The sequence below is a fragment of the Abrus precatorius genome, unplaced genomic scaffold (genome assembly GCF_003935025.1).
Source record: "Abrus precatorius isolate BTA unplaced genomic scaffold, Abrus_2018 Scaffold9, whole genome shotgun sequence".
Lineage (NCBI taxonomy): Eukaryota > Viridiplantae > Streptophyta > Magnoliopsida > Fabales > Fabaceae > Abrus > Abrus precatorius.
In genome coordinates, this window is record NW_020874439.1 from 24,109,161 (window position 1) to 24,127,123 (window position 17,963).

A 17,963-nucleotide genomic window follows, 5' to 3' on the forward strand; every position below is an offset into this window, starting at 1 on the left:
TAATTTTTTTATTTATATCTTTTCAAAAACTTTTTTGAACGTGAATAAATAGTAAGAATAATATTATTTAGATTCAATAGATTATAGTTGTGTTTGTAATACATATGTTGCATAGAAAAATATTATTTTAAATTAAAATATAAAAAATAAATAATAAGTTTACGATAATAGTAGGTGATTGTAAAATTTATAAAATATTTATAATATATTTATTATTTATCATTCACTTTATGATTTAAACATCAATATAATTTTGTTAACAAAAATATTTTGTGTGTCATATATAAATAATATTTTAAAAAGTTAATCTCATATTAATTATGTAATAATTAAATTATATTAGCATAATTAAATGATATAAAATAGTAAATAAATTTTTTTATTAAAAATATAAACCAAAATAAATTTTTTGATTTACTTTATTATTAAATATATTTTTATATTAATCTTATATAACTTCACATAAGTAATATAATAATACAAAAATTCAATACATAATTGTAAAATAAAGTTCAAGCATATATATATATGCGGGTATGGGATAGGGTGGATACTTAGATACTCATACTTGTACCCATCTCCATTAAAATTTGTGAGTTTTTAACCACACTCATACCGGTACCTATATAACGGGTAAATATGTTACTCATTGTGGATAAATTTTACGGGTGTCCATTAGATACTTTATCCATTACCATCCCTAGTTTATCACACTTACCAAACTAATAAATTAGAATGTTTATTGTGATATATGTAAATTTGAAAAAAAAATTATATTTTCTTTAAATTAATGATTATCTTTTTTTAATATTTTAAAAATTAAAAGTTATTAATATATTTTTTAATTAAATTATTAATTTCATTATTTATTAATATAAAATTAATAGTTAAAATTATTATGTATAAAAAAGGTTATCAAACTACAATCAATTAAAACTCAGACACATATTGCCTTATAATTAGATACTCAAAGTACCTATGAAAAATATAGACAAACAAATGATAATTCATCAACAACTAAAAAGTAATTTTATATTGAATATAAATTTCCCTCATGTTCGCTAAAATTACATGTATGTCCACCCTTTTTTTCCGAAAATAATAAGCCCCCCCTCAAAAAGACAAGAAAAGCTAGATTGTTGATGTCATCTACATTTTAGCGCAAGTAGAAACTACCCCTTTCATGGGAACTCCGTGCGTGAAATCTATTATCGGAATGAAATGAAAACCAAGTGGACATGGAAATTCGCAGGTAAAACGTTGTCTTCTATGCTCGTACGCATTAGTTCTACTGCGAGCCAATTTTTATGTTTCCATTTCCATGTTCATTTAGATATCATGGCTCTTAAATTCCTAAGACAAATTCTAATGACTGACATTGATTAAAGAATCAAACATACAAAGTATTTACTAAACAATTTTATTAGCAAGATTTTAAACTAAAATGATTAAAAAAATTTATTAATTTATCACGAGTAAGAACAATGGGAAAAGGGTATCTAGATCGGGAGGAGAAGAAAGACAGAGAAGGAAAATGTGCGACACAGCACAATGATCATGACATAGAAAGGGTAAAAGAACAACTTTAACCCTGGGCTGGTCCCTGGTTTAATTTCCCGATCGGGTGGCAGAGAAAAACCGTTGAGGAGTAAATGCGTAAAACCATGGAGAAGAAAATAAAAAACGAAAAGAATTATAGCTGAATGATGAAAAATATACAAAAAATTTGTACAAGAATTATAAGCCACGATTTGAGATATTCGAAGTCAACAAAGAGCGCATGCCATCTCCAACTTACCCATCTTCGTCAATATCTTTAATTGCTGTTCATGCAACTAATCTCGAAAAGACTGTCAGAAGCAAAATCGATAGGCGATGGCAATAATTTTGGGCCGTAAAACTCCAAAGATTTCTTTTGCAATTTACATAATTCACGTCAGAAAATAAGTGATTTTAGCTATCAAATTAACTTTAAATTTTAATGACATTTGACATGATTAGTTTCGGTGAGTGCATGTCAATATCTATAATATTGATAGATGAAGATAGACAGACAGTATAAAATTTTTTAGAATTTTAATAAAGTCAGTTTTTACCATAAGTGTCTAGTGAATCGGATAAATTAATAAATTTAATAATTTAAATTAAAAAATGATCCAAATTGATATTTAATAATTTTAATTTGATTTAAACTGATTAATATGATTTGATTTGAATAACGAGTTAACATATAAGTTAATTGATAGACTCTATAACGTATCCAATTAATTTATTGATTTATATTGACCTTTTTTTAAAAAAAAAAATTATATGCAATAAAGTGTATTTTAAATTGAAACTTATTTTAAATTTGTATAATTATATTAAAATTATATGTTAAAAATTATTTGAATAAAAAATTAATATTTTTTTTTATATTTTATATTTTAAATTATTTAATCAAATAATCTGATAATCCAAACTGAGTCAATTTATTTGTATTTAGTTTAGATTAATTTAAATTTTGAAATTTTTTTATATAAATTCAAACTAAACCAAACTAATTTATTTTAATTGGTTTATATTATATTTTTTTAAAATTCAAACTAAATCGAACTGTAAACACTTCTTATTAATAATAATAAAATTTTATTAAATAAATAATTATTATATTTTTATAATTTTAATATAATAATTATATATTTTTTATAAAAAAAATTTATTTATAAATACTTAAACTCAACTTAAAAAATTAAATATAACAGCACTCAAAATTTTACATTACGTTTAATAATATATTTTAGTCTTATAAATAAATAATAATAATAATAATGAAACATATATGATTGGAACTCTGCTACTATTGGCGTGTCCGTGTTTAATTGGGAACATGACACAACCGACCATAAGACGTTCAGATTTTCCATCTAAATTGGTATAGGCTGCAAGTGTTTACCTGTGAGTTGAGGATTTCACGGTCAACTTTGACACCCCACCGCAATTTTTCCTACTATTGAATAATTCTAAATCATTCGTTTCAAAACATTAGACAAAGTCCTTAAATGCAATTAATTTTAAAGAAATATAATTATATTCTTTTTCATTTAATTATATTTTGTCCTGAGACTCGTTTAGCAGATATATAAAAATATATGGAATTTTTTTTAAAATTACTTAAAGTAAATTAATATTCATATTTTTCAGAAAGATTGTATACTTAAAATAAAAAAGATGAAAGTTTATTTTATACATCTTTTTCAAAAATTTACTCTAAAAATTTAAATATATGAATGGACTTTTTTTTTCTTTTGTTTTGTGAGATTTTTTTTCCTTCTTTTATTTTTTTTACTCAGTTTTGCTTTTAACTACCCCAATTGTTTCTTCTTCTTCTTTTTTATCCACTCACTAAATTTTCTTTAACTATGTTGTTTTTTTTTCCTTTTCTAAGATTTCTTAAAATTATTGTTGAGTTTGATTTATGGTAGAAATACCGCTATTGGTATCTTTCTTTGTTAGTTTAGTACAAATCTTTATTGATTGGAGTGTTAAAAAAAAGGACAACGACTCAAGTGTAGACAAAATTTCTTACTTGGAGGGAATGGTTTGTTATGACCATAAGTTTGTTTTCTTTTACTTGTTTTGAGCAAGACTATTCTAATATATAGTTGTACATTGAAGCATTGTTGTTTCAGTTTTTGAGAATTTTAAAAATGTTATTGGACTGTCTATGAATGGATAATCTTGTATATTTAACGAAAATAAAAAATATTGACTATAATTTTAACACATCGTAACAAAGTGTGCAAGTTAAATCTCATGTATACTTCATTTCCCTTTTTAATTTCCATTCTCTACACTTAATTGTCTCAAAAAATTAATTATGAGTCTCTTCTTAAATTTTAAAAAAATATTATCAGTCCAATTCAATATGTTCGGGATTGAATTTGATCCTTATAAGCTTTCGGTTTTAATCTCCATTCGTGATACAATGGGCTCGATCAATGTGTGTGTGTGTGTTAAATTTGATTTATTAAATAATTATTGCATAAATGATTAATGGTAGAAATACCGAGTCGCTTCCCCCTCAGACCAATGGCAATGATATTTTTTTATACTATTATAATTAAATACATAAAATGATTACTGGGAATTAAACAAATATTTAATGATTGGCGCTTGCGGATCACAAAAAGAATGCCTTTTCTTGCCGTGATTTCTGTTGGGTGTCAGGAGCACAATACTGAAGTTGGGCATAATCCAGTGCTGCTATATTAGATTCATCAGATTCTGAGAAGTCCTAAACAATCCGTGGAGCATGTTTTATTTCTTTTTAATTTGGTCATCAACTTCCAAACCCAAAATCAGTGACATAGTAATTACACAATTGAAGGTCAGAACTACCCCCACCGTCATCAAACAGCACGACAAATAGATTAAAAAAAAAGGATCAAAAGCATGAGTTATTGAGAGAGAACGTACAGATAGGGAAACAACTAGTATGAACAGTAACATCTTACATTACAGCTAGCTAGCATGGTTCCTTGCGTTAATTAATCTAATCTAAAACCTTGATATATCATTGCTGATCCAATCTCATGAGAATGGCAGATTTAAGAGCCTCTTCGCTTCTCATTCCATTAGGAAGCTTAACGACAACATCTTGAAGCATGAGGTCATTAACAGAGGACATGCTAGCATGATGAACCTGAAACTCCAAGTCTCTCAATGCACCCATTAACCTCGCACCTGGGTGGTTCACATTCTCCGATTGAACCCTAACCATGGCATCACCACCAACCATCTTCACATCAATCTCAAGAGCAAAGCCATGAGGCCCTCTTTGATCCACAACGGTTGAAGTACTTTGATTATCCATGCCATCACCCATTTCCATCTTCACCTTCTTCCCACTCTCCCTCTCCAATTCTTCAATCTTCGCTTTCAACTCGTTGATGTAAGCCACTGCATCTGATAACAACGAAGCCTTGTCCATCCTCGAAACGTTCGGAACCACCGCTCTTAAAGCGTAGAATCGATGGTTCAACTTTTCTCTTCTCTGCCTCTCTGCTTCCACGTGGTTCATTGGGGTGTCGCGTCCAAGAACCGGTTTTCTCCCTCTCTTTTTCGGCTCTCTTTGTTCTGTTGAGCTTGGTAACAACGTTGGACAATCCGAATCAGAATGTTCGGAATCCACGTAAGAAGAGCCCAAGGGCAGTTTACTGAAGCGCGAGGGGAAATTGTCGTTTTTGGTGATTTTGATGGGTTCTGTTTGGGTTTCTTTTCTCTTTTTGTTTTCTGGGATTCCGGTGATGATGCCGATGTCGGAGAAGGAGATGCTGTGGTCGTCAAAGATTTGGATTGGGTTGTTCTTGTCGAGAGGGACGAGATCTGGGGTAGATTGGAAGAGGGATTTAACGTGTTGAACGAGGGTCCAGTTTTGCTTGATTGTGTCGTAGGAACCCATTTCGACGACGCCGTTTTGCGTGGGGATGCATACTAACGTTTGGATTCCGTGCGCGTGTGCTTCGTTGGATCTCTCGCAGCTGTAGAATTGAAGCTCGTGCTTGCCGTTGAGCCAAAGCACGGAGCCTAAAGTGAAGGCCTTGCCAGGGAGAGAAGAAGAAGAGGAAGAAGAATTGGTAATGGAGAAAGTGCGGGTCAACGACATGACGTAGAACCACTCAGCGTCGTTGTCGTTTATGATGGGTTTCATGATTTTCTTGCGTTCTGTGGATAATACTTTTGGGGAAGTTTCTCTGGTGCCTTGGAAATGGCCTTCTCCGAAGGATAAAATGAGGTTGTTATTGTCGTCGTTTGTTGTCTGCCAGAAAATGGCATAGACCCACCAATCAGGTTGGCCTTGGAGTAAAAATTGAAGCTTTTGCTGAAGGGCTGGCGTTATTGATGTTGGGTTTTGTTGAGGCAAAGAGGATGATGAAGAAGTAGAAATGATCAAGTCCTCCATGTATGTTGTGGTGAGAAGAAACAAGAGTGTGTTTGGACCAACGAGGTTGGAAAAAGTTAGAATGAATTGAACAAAGGGATGGGCATTAATAGAATAAAGAGGGGTTTTTAATGTTGTAAGGATAAACAGTCCTTTTAGCGTAAGGGAACAGTGTCGATGCGTCCATTAACAATTGGGGAAAAAGAAAATGGGTTTTGTAAAAAGGGTTGGGATTTTGTAGAGATGGGTTTGGGTTTTAAGGGGAAGGAGTAGTGCTTCAGTTGGGTGGGGCAAAAGTGTTAAAATTGGCGAGAAATGAGAATAGAGAGATGCAGTGAGTGTTGTCTTGGGCAACAGAAGCACGTGAAATGAAAGGGAGAGGTGCAATGACGCATCACGCATGGACAACATAACAGATTAACAGTACAAAGTGCTACGTAACGTGGGGTACGCCTATGACTCGTTTCCTTCACAATTGGAATCAATTCATGGAATTTTGTGGCATTGTCAGAAATATTACCCAAAATATTAAGTTTTATTTTAATTATTTAAAAGTATTCAAATTTTATTAAAAACTGACCTTAGCAAAATTGACCAAAACAAAATAATAAATAATAAAAAATTACTGCTCCCTTTGGCTTATTAACTGTCTTCTTAAGTTGTTGTAATTTTAAGACTTTTCAGTACTGAAGTACCAAGGCCATATAAAAACAAATTCAGCAAAGTAATTGATCCCCGAGAGAGCATTTACTGTATTTAAACGTTATAAATGATTCCATATGATATGAGGGGACAGATGACACATTAAGAAACCCTGCGACTTCAAACATACTAATATGATCGACACTAAAAAAGCAAGATGAGGATGTGTCAACAACATTGATTAGATAGTTCATAGATAATTCTTTATTAAAAATTATAATAAGTGTATTAATTAGACTTTTTTACTAACAAAAGTTTGCTTTTTATTCTTTAATTCTTAACTAGTACTATCTTAAGAATATTTATTAATATTCTCTAAAAAGAAATCGTATAATATTTTTCAAACAAAAAATAGAATAATATTATAATTTACTGACACAATCTACAAAAATCTATACTATAATTAAAAATAATTAACTTTTTTTTATAATAATCATTCTCTTTTAAAAACTAACTCAGAAGTTTGTTTAAGCTTTTATGAAGAATATTTAAACTTAATTTTTAGTTAATGTAAGAGAATTTAACAGACATAGGAGTGTGATTTAGCTGTACATTTTTACGATGAAGCAAGAACCTTTACAGTGCTTAGTTACACATCTGAAACTAATCTTTTTGATTAAGAAACTTCTAAGACCACGTCAGACAAAATCTTTCCAAAATTATTGAGGTAATGCTGTCGTGTCTTCATTTGTTTCCTCTCCCTGTTCGATGGAGAATTTCGATCAACATGAAAGTACGATAACATATGAAATTTGAAGGGACGAATTTAAATAAACGAAAAAATATGTTCACTTCGCCATCACTGACGAATCCTGATTAATTTAATATATTGCTATGCTTTATTTAATTTATCTAACGTTATAATATTTGTAAACGTGAATAACGAGAGTGAAAACTTGTCTGTATTATTATAAAAATGATGCCCACTCAGCATATTTTATGCTTGCTTATTTCTTTAGTGGATCATACTATAAAATTTCGAGTGTTTTTTTAACCATATTGCTGTTGTTTGCGGCTTGATTACTCCTTATTTAGTAATTACAGATATGATATTGAATCAATTTTCTATTTTTAATGTGTGCCGTAACTATTTATGTATAAATTATATATGCCTTCATCTCAACGTTGCGTTTTAATCACGTGCCTTTAAGGGGGGATAACTTAAGCTAATTGTTAATTCATAATATAGAGACGCAATTCCTACAGTTACAGTACTATTTTTTTATTAGTTCTTATTGTTTCGTTTAATGTTTAATTTGTAATGTAATATTTTAAAATCCTTTCGGCTTGGGTTGATGATTGATTTCACCAAAAATATATTGTTAAATAAATTGAAACATTCAAAACGTGCCCAGGACCACAAGCATCTCAGAGGAATATTCACAATAACTGTTTACTTACCCGATAACTGCTTTGAATCGGGTCGCTATATTACGAGCCCGTTCATTTTGATGGGCCAGCTTTTATTAGAGGCTTGACAAAAATACTTATTTTGTAAATACATGTGCAGGCCCGTATTACAAAAAGAATAATATTTATTTTTTTCACGTACCCCAAACCAGAACCAACGAGGCTTGTTGTCACTTTTAGTTGTGATAAATTAAAGATTGAGAATGAGCTACGTTAGTCTAACTTTTACAACTATGTTTAGTTGTTTTGGGTTCTGGTGTGTTCGTGCAAGTTGGTAATAACATTTTCCTAACACTATTTTTAGATGTACAATAATTTTCTTGAACATGATTGAAAGCTGTTAGCTTATATTGCATCTTGTATGGTTATTTTGTAGACCAATAAAAATAGGAGAGATTTGAAAAATAAGGACTATCTTTTTTTTCAGTTCTAGTTTCCATAAATAATTTTAAAAAATCAAATTATTTTCATTTTGTAAACTATTTGAATAGGAAATTATGAAAATAATTTGAAACTTTATACCTTTTTATATTAAAAAAAATTGTTTTTCTCAAGAAAAACAAAAATCTCAAATCGCCTAATAGCATCCCCACCCCGCGCGCATGCCAAAACTAAAAACAGGAAATAGGCCTAAACCTATCCTTTATTCAAATGGATCGCTTACCAGTTGCAGCGCCCATTATTTTTTTTTCCCACCATGGCCGAAGGAAAAATACACGACCAGAAAAAAATACTTTTACGAAGGATAAATTCAAAATATTTAGATTTATTTTATCTGAAAAAAATATTTAGATTGTTTTTTGGGGTCATTTTAAAAAATATTTAAATAAAGAGGAAGGTTAATAACACATTCTCTAATACACTATATACTATTGACTAAAATTTATTAAAAATTAAAAATGTATAAGAGAAAAACATTAATTTTTTTTTAAAAAATAATCGGACTTATGTGGTATTTATAAATTTTAATAAATTTTAACTAATAATAGGATATATGTTACAAAGTGTGTTATTAAGATTCCTTACTGATGAAGTTGTCAATGTTAAATAAATAATATTGGCTCGATTGTGCTACCCGTTATAAAGTTTTGGGTCACCACTAGTATTTGGGACGGGCCTGAATGACGCAATTTTTGTCCAGAGTACACAAGAATTTTTATCCAAAGATTTAATGGGCCCTAGAGGTTCCTCCACCCATAGCAAGCAATGTAAAATAAAATAGTGTTACACTATAATAACGGTCTTGCCCATTGGGAACTTAAATAGCGATGAGAGAGCAACGACCATTTCTAGCCACAACAAATTTTCGTGATTCTTTTATGCGAAACTCAATATGTTCTCTATTTATTTGACGTTAAGTATCGCCGAAGGTTTTCTTTCTAAGAAACATTATTTAGCATCTTATTTTCACTTATGATGCAATTCTTAGTTTGGAGCCCTTTGATACAGTGTTTCAACATGGGGAAAAGAAAAAGAAAATAAAGATACAGTCTTTTTTTAATTATTTTGTTGCTTCATTTTTCTTTCATGGTAGGAAAAGAAGAGAATGTGTATAAATGAATGTGCTAGCAAGTAAGTTCAGGGAATGTTGAATCAATTATATGTAAAATTCTTGTTCCTTGGGCCTATTTTATAAATGACATGTTTCTATGGGTCTGATCCCATGAATATTCATCAATTTTGTCAAATTTGAAGCAATTTGTATGCAAAATGGCCTTTTACTGTCATTATCAGGGAATTAAGTTTATTACTCGTGAGAAGAATAACTAGAAGTCTTTAACATTGTGTAAGATTTTTTTTTTTTACTTTTGGCCCATGAGAATTTGTGTAAATGCCACATTTCACAACTTTAAAACTCTAATAGGGTGTATATACTTAGTAACTAACTAGTTATCATAGGTAAATAGAAATAGAAAGAAAGAAAATAAAATGATAAATGTGATGAAGAAAAAGGAGAAAGATAGATATGGTTGCAAGATAGGTAAAGAAAATAAAAATCGTACTTATTTTCACAATGGTATAGGTGAAAGGTACTATCTACAGTTTTACATTGTGAAGACTCTGAATAATGTTAGCGTCAGCAAACAAGGATGTAAACAGATCCTGTTAATTCAGATAAACACACTCTACTATTTGTCCAGTGCTACTATATGCTAAACTTGTTAAAAGTTAAAAACATTTGATGTACTTAGCCAAATTGCAATAAAGTGAACCAATCACAGTATCTTATAGTGGCTGCTTTTGTTTGTTATCGTGATTGAAAATTCTACATGAGAAATTCCTGTCTGCAGCCTCCATCACAACAAAAAGGGGATAACTTCATTTCTGCTATCTGATGATGGTCCCCCATTTGCCTCAAACAAGAGCCTATTAACGTTTCCAGAACCATTGGTGGCACATGTACACAAATAAATAAATAAATAAAATTGGTCTATAAAGTTTCACTTTGACCAATAAAAGCATGCTATTACTGTGATTATGTGCAAATAATCACTCATACCAGTATTAGCCAGGTTCAAAGCTCAACTATGTGCCACACCACAGGAGCACTCATCTTCTGTGAGGTGGAAGGAAAGTTTGAGGATCTTGTTCTTGTTTGGATTGGCGTCCAATCACGTTTGTTTACATAATATTAATAAATTCTGCAGTGTAATTTTTTTGGCATATTTATTTTTTAAAACCATTTTGGTTGAGTAGAATTATTTTTAAACATGAGACTTTATTTTGGTCCTATCAAAAACATTATTTTACAAAATTTTGACACATGACAGTCTCTTAATTAATTGCATCATTATTAAGAATCAAAAGTGATAAATTTCAAAAAATTAAAACTAAATCAAACAAAAAAGTTAAAAAGAAAAAAGAAAATCAAAATCTTACAAAAATTTAAAAATAAAAAATATAAGTTTAAGATAACTTTCTTGTTATTTATATATATATTTTTTAGGGGGAGGGGAAGTTATAACTGAGAGAGATGGAAGCGCCACTGCTGGAGTAGGAAAAGGGTAAGATGGCCGTGTATAAAATTGAAACTAGTGAGGTCTACATCACACCAATGTTAATTGAATTCCAATGTGATTGGCTCAAATAATGTTATTCCATCACCGGATTTGACTTTTTATATAAAGCAAAAGTGCACCAGAAAATATTAATATAGTTTAGTGAATAAAATGTAGTTACAATTGATAATTATAACATTAATAATCAAATTATGATAACATATATAGTTTATTAATTATAAAATTACTTTATTAATTTTTTAAAATTTACTCTGTGTATTAAATTATATTGGAATTCTTACCAAAGTTGAAAATATCTTCCGGTACTGAATTTTGTTTTAAACTTAAATACAAGTATGAGTGATTTTCAACTTGTGGAATTATATGCATAAGAGAATGTGCTATTCTCCTCATATATTTTTTTGTCTTTGATGATTGAGATGTTAGACAGAAATTAAGAAATTGTTTTCATTTTTATAAAAAAAATTATTATCTAACTTTTTACTGTATACCCTTCATATATTTTATTTATTATCTTCAATCAAACAAAGATTAGTTGTTCAAAATAAAATTGTAAAAAAAGAAATAATTGTTTATGAACTTTATATAATACCAATGAAAAATAATAAAATAAAATAATTCAAATATTAAATAGAAAAAAAAAGAGGGAGTACAAATATAGATATATCCGTAAGTCCTTTTGGTCAAGTACTGGTGTTCTAGAAAGGAGTGTGTCCTAATTAAATGTATTAAAAGGACATATAATAAGGACGTGAGAATTACTGCTTTTACATGACTTGTTGAAATTGTGGGTAGTGACAGTGGCATCTTCTATGGTCCATGCTTCATCCAAACAAAAACGCTATAATAAACATACTGATGTATAGTCTAAAGTTGAGAACAATAACGAGAGAATATATCTGCATTGGTTACTTTTTGAGAACTCAATTCTGCATGTATATACATTCTAAAACAGCGATGGAAAGGAAAAAAAAAGTATTGCAAATACACATATTTCACATTCTTCTTTTTGGGTGTGTGTGAGAATTAAGATATTCTCTAACCAATAATCATGCATTAAATTCTTTCAGTTGTAGAGATGATTGAAGCATGTTTATGTGGATGTAGAAATTCTTTGAAACTGACAGATTTTGATTATTCTGCGAAAGGGTAATGTAGATGAGAAGATATTGGACGAGTATGCTAAATTGGACCGAGCAAGCTTTAGTTAGAAAAAATATAAACAAGACTGTGATATTTCTATTGCGCTTTTTCTGTTCTAAATTTCACATTGGATCTTCATTAGTTGTTTCTGTTCAATTAATCGATGAATTCTTGTCCAGGCAACACTCTTTCTTTTTCTATAAAATAATTGTAATTTTTCTTTTTTTTTTTCATGCCCACAAATCTTCTTCATTATTAATAAAATCTGTTAAAAAATATTTTTATATTTAAGATAATAAATAAATATATTTTTCTTTTATAATACATATTTTATAAAATAATTCATAAATATAATATAACAAAGCTTTCGATACACCATTACATTTAGTCGACGTTTGTTTGAAGGTCAAATACATTTTTGAGAAAACGTTCTAAGAAATATAATGATGCAAATAATATTTCTAGGTATTTTGTGAACAATATGCTTACTCGACAATTAAAATTCCTAAAATTTTTAAAGAATCTCTTATACTTGATAAATAATTTTATTCTCTTAAATCTGACAAAAAAATTATTCCAATGTTATGCATTCAAGAATATTAAATATTGTGTCGAACGCCACTTTGAATTTTGGTTTTTATAATTATTTTTTTTTCAATCTTGCTTATCACATGGTTGAGTTATATTTGATTTGTTTATCTTGGAAATAGTAAGTCAATTTGGTTAACATGTTTTGAAAACTTTAAATGAATGCAATTTCTAATCCTTAAACGAATAAAACAAAATTCACAACTGAATTAGAATCATAATAAAAATTGATAAGCAAGAGAATAGACCTTATTTGATCTAAGAGCATCACCATCACTAATTTCGATGCTTATTTTTTAAATCTATGATAGAACAAACCATACAAGTAACACACTTCTGAAATTTCTTTTACAAAGCCGAAAATAAAAAACTTGTAATAGAACAGTGATGAAGTTGGCCTAAGAAGAAAACAAAAAGAGCAGTTCTTGACCAAAAGCACAAAAAAGGGATATTAAATGATGATAAAGAGTTTGAGATGATTCAATGTGGGAAAATTGCTTCACTGTGAAATTGGAGTCAAAGTATTCCCTGGCAGCATCGAAAAGTAATTCTTTTGATGATTGATTTACGCGAAATGTTTCCACAAACATTTGTGACAAAATAATTCAATGCTGGTGTCCGATGGCCCAAATTTGCGCCAATAACATTGTTTTCCACTTGGAAATTTTGTGCTAATTAATCCAAACCAAAGTGCTACAGAACAGTACTTGATTCCCACCTTTTAACCTTTCCCAAGTGGAAGAAAAGTGTCACCATGATTGCCTTTCATTAAATTTTCTCACAAATGTCTAACCATCACTTTTAATTTTTGATAAATGCTAACCATGATCTTGATCTTTCTGCAAAAGCTAAAACGAATGCTTCCAAATATAAACCTTTCTAGAATGACTTAAATATTTTTAAAAAGACTAAATGAAAATAATAAATAATAACAATTTATTATACTTATATAATAACCTTTTATTTTTATATTTGAACAATGAAGACCCTTGATTTAATTTTTAATTTTTAATTTTTCTTTTTGCAAATTGAATCCTTCTGAATATTGACCCATTCCAGAAACAAAGGTCATCAAGAATCTTAAACCCCAAAATTTGACTTCTGCGCTGAGGTGCGGTTTTTTTTTTTTTTTTTTTTTTGGAAGAAACGTGTGCCATAGAGCAACAACTGAAATTGTTATGCATATCCAAGAGGGCGTGCTGATAGCTGGATAGTAATACAAGTCGTTATTTAAAACAAGGTCAACTAGTTGACTTTTTAAAAATAAACAAGTAATGATAATAACGACACAAACAGGAAAAAAAAGATAAGTTATATATAATTATGTACTGATGGCAAGCTTCCTGGGTAACACAGTAAACCCTAATTACCTTAGTATATTAAAATTTAGGTTTATGTACAATTTTCACTGTTCTGTTTGAGAAGGATCATTAACCTCTTTAAATTGCACTATTTGAAGTATTTCTTCAATAAAATGGAAGTAACTTTTTTTCTTTTTGTATTTCTCAAATATTTTAAAACTAACTTATGTTGAAGCGTAAAAGTTATTAAATAAATTTTACTAATAAAGTTTCGCATCAATATGTTAGTAATATATTATATAATTAATATGCTTTGATGACTAATAAAATTTTGCATAAGTTAGCAATATATTATATGATATCTAAGTAAGAGAATTTTGAATCTAAATTGTTTAATATATTTTAAATGAATAAATTACTCAAATTTAAAGTTAATTTTTCAATGAAGGTGTCCAAAATTCAAATAAAAATTAAAATTTTAAGTCATAATATATATAAAAAATAAATATATAATATTTCCAAAAAAAATTTGAACTAGAGACTGAAACATAAAATACATGCTAAATTGTCTAATACATTTTAAGGGTATATTTGGATAATTATTTATTTAAAAAATTATTCAATAAATCCTTTTTAAAATAAGACGTATCTCTTAAATTTAATAAATAAATTTATTTATATATGTTATATTAAAAAATTTATCAGAATAAACTGAAAACAATTTATAAAAGTCATAAGTTATTTATAAATTCTTTTAAGCAAAACTTAAATCAACAAATCACTCAAACTTAAAACTCACACTTCTGTAATCTTAGATTGACCCATTTTTAAATCCTAATACTAAGCATCCTCAATCCCTTCTACTTGCAGTATCGTTTAGTGGTAAAAGATATAAGTTAATTTAACATTATTAACTCTTTATACATACCTTTTTAAAATTGTTAATTTTGATATACTTTTTTAATGTGAACAAATTTATAATATAAAAATTACTCTAAATATATCATTTAAAGTAATCATTATAACAAAAATTATTTTATATTAATTTATAATCATATAATAGTATTTTTAATTTTTAATACATTTTAATTAAATTTCTATATTTATTTATTTCAAGGACGCACAATTTAAAAAGGAGGAGCGGGGTTGTATTTCTTAGCATTTTCAAAAGTTTGTAAATGAGCTTTTGGTTTATGATGATTTTTAATTCTTATATTTAATAAGAATGATATAAAATTATTCATCTGAATTAAAATAAAAAAAAAAACTATTTTTTAAGACGAGAGAAGATTAAATAGACTTTTGGAAATCTGTCTCATCCCAAATTTTGGTTTCACTTAACTTAGCATGTTTTTAGATTAGCTGAAAAAAGAGCATTGTCTTAATTATCATAATAATTAACTATATTAATAAACTTTGTGTTTGAATGTTTTATCTAAAATGAAATTTTAGCTTTAAGAGAGAGACATAATAAAATTATGGTGTCTCTCTAGAATGCAACTTTTTATTTTTGTTTTCATTTTTCTCCTTTTTAGCACGAATTTTTATTTTAATGTTTATTTTCTAAAGAAAATTTTATTAAATTAATGTTTGTATTGATTAAATTCTTAAAATAATTTTATTTATACAAACATATATATTTTTTCCTTTTATTATGTATTTAAAAGTAAGTTCTATATTTGATTTTTTTTTTCATATTTAAAAAATATTGTAATTTTTAGTCAATTTTTTATTTTTTAAAATAGTTTTTCAGAAATTTTATATTAATTAAAGTAAATGAACTTGAAAAACACATGTTTGATGAGTGTTAATCAATCACAGTTAAAAAGAAAGAAAATTCATAATGTTTTCACCCGAAAAATTAATCCTTTTAAATTTTTTTTTCATTAACTATCGTCAAGTCTCAAATGACAAATGTTAAATACATTAACATAAGAACTAAATAATATATTTAATAGTATTATTTTTATAAAAAAGTACTGTTGAATTTCTTACTATACCATTTAATTATTTCCAAACTCATATAGTCTTCAGCTTTTTCTATGTGTACGGAGTCTCAACCTTTTTCTATCTCTACATAAATTTTCAACTTTTTAACTTCTTAAAATTAAGTAGTTATTGAGAAAATAAAATTATTATAATTTAAAAAACTTTAATAATAATTATATAAGAATAAATTTAAAAAATAATGTATTATTAAAATCGTAAAATGAGAAATAATTTTAAAAAATAAAAATTATTAAAGTGACTATTATTTTAAACCAGAAAATACTATTTTAAAAAATTAAATATTTTATATTAAAGTGTAATAATGCGCTACACTTTAAAATCTCTCTCTCCCTCTGCACCATTTGAATCGATCCTTCGAGAGAGTTCACATCCTTTCAATTAAATGCTAACAAAATGTTCATGAAAAATATGCTAATAAAAACGTATTTAATTCAATTAATGCCTAAGATTTATGATTTTCCGCCACTTGATGGGATTCCTTCCAACCGTCTAGATAGAATATGAAAAATCATCCACTCTCTCTCTCTCTCTTTGAAACACTCGTATATGAACAGGCAAATGCTAATACTTTTAAGGCATAATAAATACTTTCGTAATTTTTAATACAATTTAACACAAATTTTAATAAAAAAATTTTATTTTCAATTTTTTTAACAAATATTCTGAATGCATTGGTCAGTAAAATCTACCTGAATAATGAATATATTTGTTGATAAGATCAACACAAACATTTTATCGTCTCAAAATATTAATTATTTAATAATAACACCTATACTTATTGGAAATTTATTTAAATATATTTAAACAGATTTACAATTAGCATTGCATTTTAACTTTTTAGGCAAGGATATTAGTTCAAATATTTTATAATATAAATTTGTGAATATAATTTTTTAGAAAAAGTATAGTATTTAAAAAATAATAATACAAGATAGTGATGGATGGAGTAATAAAATTGAAAATTCAAAATTTGAAAGGCAGAGAGAGAGCATAGTGGACCTCTGTGGGGTTGGGTTTGTCTTGTAGTCTTGCATGATAGAATTAGAATTAGTCAATGACTAATTTATATAAACACAAACAAGCTAGCAGCCAAAGTTGATAGTGAAAAAACTTTGATATTCCTGAAGCATAACCTCAGATAAAAAAAACTGAATCCGAAAAAACAGTTCCCTGTTTGTATCTTTTTGTTTCAAGTTTCAACCTTGAAATGGAACAAAGGTTTGGAGCAACACTTGAATTAAATATGTGCCCTTGGATGCATATCAACAAACACCAGACCCTTACCAAACGTGGAAGTCATGCACCCACCCACTGACACCTTCTCTATCTGCACGATAGTTTGTCTTTCTCCATCACCTAACTTATTCAATGCCATCATCCGAACACCAACAATCCTATTTTCCATAATGAATAAATGGAAAATCAAAATACTCTGTGCTCTCACTCATTCCTAAGAGATCTCAGTGATTCAGTTTAATTCAGATTTCAGACACCGAAATGGTCCACATACCCACCTTCTTGCTTCCCTCCAAATTCTCTCCATGCACACCTCATTTTCCCTTTCTGCTCCATTTGCTTCTTCTTAGACACATACAAGGTTCACATAAAAAGACACCAAGTTGGAATTACCATCCAAAATTCAAAATTGATTAGATCATCATTGAGGGTAAAGAACGGGAGAGGCTTGTAGAATTTTATTTGCATCTGTTTGATTAATTCCTGAATGATTTTGAAATTTCAATCAGAAGCCACAATTTTTCTTTTCATAATTCCAAATATCAGAACGTGATTCAGAAATTAAGAATGTAACCCCAATTCAAAATCCCATCAGTTATAGTGACAGGCCAATTTGATTATTCAGAATTC

The 17,963-nt window shown here is 28.3% G+C and overlaps 1 protein-coding gene across 1 annotated transcript; it reads right to left on the bottom strand.

Annotated features, from left to right (window-relative positions):
• Positions 1 to 4,555: 4,555 nt before the first annotated feature.
• Positions 4,556 to 6,262, bottom strand: LOC113851072 (transcription factor bHLH14). Its single transcript, XM_027481558.1, has one exon. The coding sequence runs from the start codon at positions 5,942 to 5,944 to the stop codon at positions 4,556 to 4,558; it is 1,389 nt and encodes a 462-aa protein (XP_027337359.1). The 5' UTR covers positions 5,945 to 6,262.
• Between the last annotated feature and the right edge of the window lie 11,701 nt (positions 6,263 to 17,963).